Source organism: Egretta garzetta, unplaced genomic scaffold (assembly GCF_000687185.1).
Source record: "Egretta garzetta isolate BGI_Z169 unplaced genomic scaffold, ASM68718v1 scaffold143, whole genome shotgun sequence".
NCBI lineage: Eukaryota > Metazoa > Chordata > Aves > Pelecaniformes > Ardeidae > Egretta > Egretta garzetta.
In genome coordinates this window covers 2,090,586-2,096,488 of record NW_009259310.1, presented here as the reverse complement: position 1 = coordinate 2,096,488, position 5,903 = coordinate 2,090,586, and the positions used below count along the sequence as shown (strand labels likewise).

General features: G+C 44.6%; 1 protein-coding gene across 1 annotated transcript in view; it reads right to left on the bottom strand.

Moving 5' to 3' along the window:
- The window catches only part of NSMF (NMDA receptor synaptonuclear signaling and neuronal migration factor), a 36,461-nt gene that overhangs the window by 17,916 nt on the left and 12,642 nt on the right, over positions 1–5,903 (bottom strand). Inside the window, exons 4-5 of the mRNA XM_009636311.2 lie at positions 2,234–2,309; positions 57–62 (exon numbers count right to left, since the gene is read on the bottom strand). Of these exons, the coding sequence (XP_009634606.1) occupies positions 57–62; positions 2,234–2,309 (82 nt within the window). The remainder of the gene's footprint in view (positions 1–56; positions 63–2,233; positions 2,310–5,903) is intronic.

Genomic DNA, 5,903 nt, shown 5'->3' with positions numbered 1-5,903 from the left:
AGTTTACCCAGGACACCAACAGACAAGGAAATGAAAAAAATGAAGATTATACTTACGAGATGCTAGAGATTCCAGGAGATGCGGGGAAAAAGAAAGAGAAGATTAATTCATTAGTGCTCAGCCCTGGCCAGCATTCTGAGGGAATTCTCACTCCAGAAGGAATACTTCTTGTTAGGTGGAAGGAAATTGCTTTTTAAATTAAACATTTCTCAGTGGTGAGACTCCTACTTGACCGAGCTAAATCCTCCCTGGGGCAGCACCAGCATGTGGCTTGGATGCAAATTAAGCTCTGTGTAGACCCAGAGAACATGCGGATGTACAACTGACAGCTGAACGCGGTCCGTCAGGCTATGACGGGAGCTCAGCATCACGGGCTTCTGGAGCAGGCTGACTTTCTCCCACAGTGACAAAGACTTGTGTGTGGTCAGCTCACGCTGTCTGGCCTATGAAGGAAGCAAGTACAGTGGGCTGAAAACAGTGGAGCAGAGGCAAGGAGGACAGGGGCACCTGCAGAAGCCATTCCAACCAGCTTAGGGAAGTGCCCTGAATTTTTGGAGATGTTTCTGTGCCATTTCTAGAGACAGCACAGAATCTCCAGAAAAGTTAACCAGGGAGCCACGTTAACCAAGGGACCTGTGCTCCCCAAGGGTTTTCTTAGGGCACCATTCCCCAAACCAACCTCACTTTGGCCTCCAACAGCTCCAAACCTTGTAAGCCCCGCCTTGGGCCACCATTCTGCAACAAACTTTGTGCACAGCAAAGATGACTTCAGATAGCAAAGGACATGCCTGAAGGCAAAGAAAATGTGCTGATTTTGTGCATGGTTTGGTCTGTCAGATCAGAACTGTACAATACCATTTACTGTTACCAGCCAACATTTCTACAGAGCAAAGCATCTGTCAAATTGCCCTTGGACTGCCCATAGGCCCTGTCAGCCTGCTGCCCAGGAGCATTAACCAGCTGGGGTGCCATCAGACTTACAATCCCTGAAAAGGATGCAGAGGGACATAGAGGTCAGGTAAGAGAAGCAGCACTAGGACAATACCGAGAGAGCAGAAGCCTACAGAGACTCCTTACTCCCACTGTCGGGGTGGGATTAGCCACCACACCATGCATCAGATTCCACAGACTAACACCAGGCAAATGCCTCTTCCGTGCTGTTCCCCATGCTGGGAGGATGGGTCACACCTCCAGCTTAGCTGGAGGGAAAGGGCATGAAGAAAAGTGTTTTTTTCTGGGGGATGCAGATCCCTTCCAATATCTCAGCAGCCACCCCTCTCTCCAACACCAGATCCAGCCCTCCCTACATCAGTCTTTATAGGTCTGATCCAGTCTGGATTATCCCAACCATCAACAATCAGCCTCTTTTGGGGATTTAGGAGAGGAAAGGTACAAGGGAAAGAAATAGCAGAGAAATAGATTACAAAAAGAAGACCAGATTAGACAAGGAGAAATAGAGAGAGCAGCAGAGCTGAAGGTAACACAGACACTGGAAGGACATAGGAGAAAGGTGACAAGGCTGGAGAAGGGCCTCAGAAGGCAGAACAGTATCTCATTTCCCTCACAGCCAGGTAGGAAATACTTGAAACCAGGAAGACAGCTGGGTACAACCTGGAAATGAGGCTTCCCTTATTCTCATCAGTCCTTTGAGAACTGCCTCCTTCCAACACACAGCGGCCTGGGGCACCAAAACCTGCACGGACTGTGGAAGGAGAGGCTGTTCCTAACTCAGATCCGTTCACACTTTGCAGAGATTTTACTGACACCTTCTTCAAATGACCAGACCAGCGCAGAAGCTGTAGGGCTATATCTCATCCCATAGAGACGCACGCCTCTGGAGTGACAGCCGCAGGGCAAGTCTGGAATAACCTTCCCTCAGGACAGGGGCTCCAGCAGAAGCAAGTGGTGGAGGGTCTCAGCTGGTGCTCCCACAGGACCCTTGCTCTGCAGAAGCAGCCAGGGACAGGGCACAGTGTCACAGGGAAAATAAGGGAAGCAGAGAAGAGCTGGGTAGCACAAGGAGTTAAAGAAGGCAAAACCAAACAAGTGGGAGTAGTAGGAAAGAGAACAAATAAGTGCAAAAAAGACATTAATAAGAAACAAGGTTCTCTCTCACCCCCAGACTGCGGTGCCAAACATACAACTCGATTGCTCCAGGCTCTCAGATACAGCTTTGAGTGGGCTGTGAACTTTCAAGATACACAATAAAAGCTATGGCAGTAGTTTCACTTACGCTTGCATAGTTGTAGTAGCAGTTTGAAAACTGAAGAGGTTCTCCTTTGGGAACCAGGTTCTTATGGGGACATCATCTGGAAGAGAGAGAGAAAAACCTGAGAATCCAGAGGGCAGAGACATCGTTCAGACAGCGAGACTTCCCAAACTCTTTCTCTTAGCACTTTTCTTCAGCATCCTGCCCTGTACTAGACAGGAGAGTCTCATCCTCCTCATATAGAGGCACACTACCACCAAGTGTTTTGCAAATTTGTGCTAAGCCTGTTTATCAGGCTACTAAACAAAGAACGAAAGCTCTATCCTAAGTGTGGAAGATCAGAATAATCCAGGAATTACAGAAGAGGCATTTGGACAAGAAAAAAACCAGGAGAAAGAAACATTTTTCATTAAAAGCATTTTCTGGCCTCTGCCTTTTCCTTAGTACCATTAGTTTGAAATGTCCCATTCACCCAGTTCTTTCTGATACAACCTCCCGTGGAAGATGAAAAGCATTCACCTTTCTCTCTTCAGAACTGGAAGCCTGAGATATGCTCTCTTTTTCTACCACTTAAATTTCAATAAACCCTTCACATGCCAGCCCCTGATAACCTGGCCTTCATGAGTTTTTGTGGTTTTAGAAGTCAAACTGCACATCAGCTAATGCAATCTGGAGATAACTTTGTGCTTATTTGGTCCCCTGTGTTTATAAACTGCTCTGCCCAAACCAACTGTGGATTACTTCCCAATTCCATTGCATTAGGACACTGCATCATCTTCATGTAATGACCACTAAGACAAAAAGCAGGCAGCAAAATAAGTCACTAATTATATATGTGGGATGGTGGTGACCAGAAGGAGGAATCTGACCAAGAAGCAGATTTGGGGCTACCTGATTTTTCATCTTGCTGCACTCCCAATTTGTTGCTTCCTTGCTTACTGCCTTGCCACATGTTGTTGATCATATGTCTTGCTTCACTCATTCAAGTTTTAAAGATCATTAGCAACTACAGTATCTTAGTCATTAATAGTCTGGCATTGTCAAGAGTATTTCTTTTTAAATTCACTTTCATAGGCCAAAACTCAATCAAACCCTGCATGCATACTGCAGACATAATTACTACAGACCAGATATCTTACCAAATGTTTTGTATAGATCAACATCTACTACAGACTGATCCTGCTGTTCCCTGAAAGTACAGAAAGTGGCTGCAATTACAGATGCAAAAAATGCTAAATGCAACTGGGGAGGCTTCCTTTGAAGTGAAGCTTCCAAGAAATCATATAGAAAGCTGTGGCAGACACTCCTTCTCAGCTAACAGTTTATGTCAAGCCTTGTATAAAGGCACCCCAAGGAACTAGATATGTTAAATGAAAACTGCATTTTAGTATGCTAAATACTTATTATGAAGTTCCTATGTCTGCTCTCCTCCAAAAAACAGATAGAGAAGAAATGCAAAACAGCTCAGACTGTAAATGAATTACTTGTTTGAAGTCTCAAACCCACAAAAGCGGTGAAGGAGGAGAAGTTGTACAAATTCCATTTTAGCCAACAATTCTGTACAGACTTTTCAGGGAGTAGGCATCTCAAAGGACTGACAATCTCTTAATATATTTTACAGCTTTTAAGTCACTAGCTTTCATTCAAAGCAGAGCTTATGAACAACAGCTAATATCTTCATGAAGCTTTGCCTGGACAATTGCTGGAAGCCTCCCTTCCTTTTCTGATAGACAGGAATCAACATCGGAAAGATATCATGCCCCTACACCCAACACTCGATGGAGAATAAAGGATTTGTGACCCTTCAGAGGTGCCTCCTTACCCGCCAGACGTAAAACAGTAGCAGAGAAGCACACAGCTGGGGACCAGGGAGCCCAGCTCAGCTCCAGAGCTCATCCAGCTAATTAAAATTCAGATTAGGAGTGCAGCTATTTTGCTTCCAGGAGCAGGTTAGCACACCCATTTCTGGCCAGGCAGAGCACCTTGTTCTCCTTTCTTGTTACCATCAACCATGGTGAAATAGTCAAGGAACCATAGGCCTGGGTAAAGCTGGAGGAACACCACCACCACCACCACGCTCAGCATCTCCAACCACTGCTGGAGATGCATGAAAATCTCAGCATCTCTGTCCACAAGTCGATGTGTTTGTATCAGATGCTGGGAGCAGCACAGGAGATGACAGCTTGTGTTTCTCTGGAATGGTGTTAGGCATCATAAACTCAGCATAAAAATCCGTATTAAATTATGCCAATCTGGCCTAACTGCTGTGAGTGTTGGTTTGCTGCAGTAACATGCCATGTAAATCCAAACAGAGAAAACAGCACTGTAAAGTGAACCTCTGGGGAAATTTGTCTCTCTTGCCTCCATTCATCTCTGCTCTGTTTTCTCTGCTAGCCATGCATGAAGGACATCCCAAGAAATACTTCTTGCAACCTGCGACAGTTGTGCTATTCAGTTCTTGTTTTTTCTCTGAGTAACAATGCTTGGATAGAGAGCATGAACAAGACCAAGCCGAGAAAACTTTCATTCCACGATGCCAGCGCTATGATGGGATTTGGTCTCAGAGGAACAGCGCAGCCTGTGCAGCCACATGTGCAAGCACTCAGGAGCTTGAGACAAGCACTGAGGGTAGCTGCTGTCTGCTTATACCACACATGAAATGCTCACAGAGGTACCTGCAGGTTCAGCGCTGTCAACTCTGCTCCCATTTAAGTAACTACTCCAAAATATTTTCTGAAAAGCAAATCTCCATTTCACACTGAGAACTGGCCCCAACAAAAACCGCTGCCTAGTTAAAAATACATATTATAAATCCCAAGGCCCAGAAACAGAACATGGCATCTCTCTACAGCCTTAGCTAGGACATGTTTTCCAGCAGAGGCATTTAGCTCCAGCTATAAGGAGTTAAACTCTTCCATTAGTGACCTGGAGCTTTCCTTTGGTTCTGTATCAAGTAACCTGCTTCAGTCCCAGAGTGCAAAGCTTTCAACATAAATCCATCAGCACTAGAACAGGAAATCTTTGCTTTCTTAATTCGGTACACATCATGAGGCTGCAACCAATTCCACTCACCACCCTGATCTCCAGAAGACCAGGCCCCTGGGGTTGTGATCTCCTTTCCTGAAAAGGCTTTCTTTTTCTATCCTCACACGAGCTTTCTGGCTGTATCATTGTGTACAGAGCCATCTTTTAACAGGTAAAACACATATGATCATAAAACCATACAAGGTTTCCATACAGGAAAACTCTTCTCACTCCTTTTCTTGCACTTAAGCAATAAAAATTATACGAGTCCACATGTAGAGTGTGATGTGAAGCCCAAAAATCACAGGGAACAAACAGAGGAACAATGCTTTAAAACTATGCACAGGAGTTAGTGGGACTGCTGATGTTCTCCACATTTGATAATCAGGGTTTTTTTATTATTATTATTATTCAGCATTAGGCCATGTATTAATTTAATTACAGAATTTCAAGAATCTAGGCATGAAAATACGGTCCAGAACCCAAACTTTCAGTGATTTTACCTGCAGTAAACATCACTATGATATTTACCAGCAAACTATGAACCCAGCAAAGATGTACAGTTTGATCTCCACAGTTCTTATACTCAATTTCTTTTCAAGGAGAAAACCCTGACCTTTCCTGGCTGGACACTCCGCTCTAAAAGCCTTGACATGTGTTCACAAAAAAA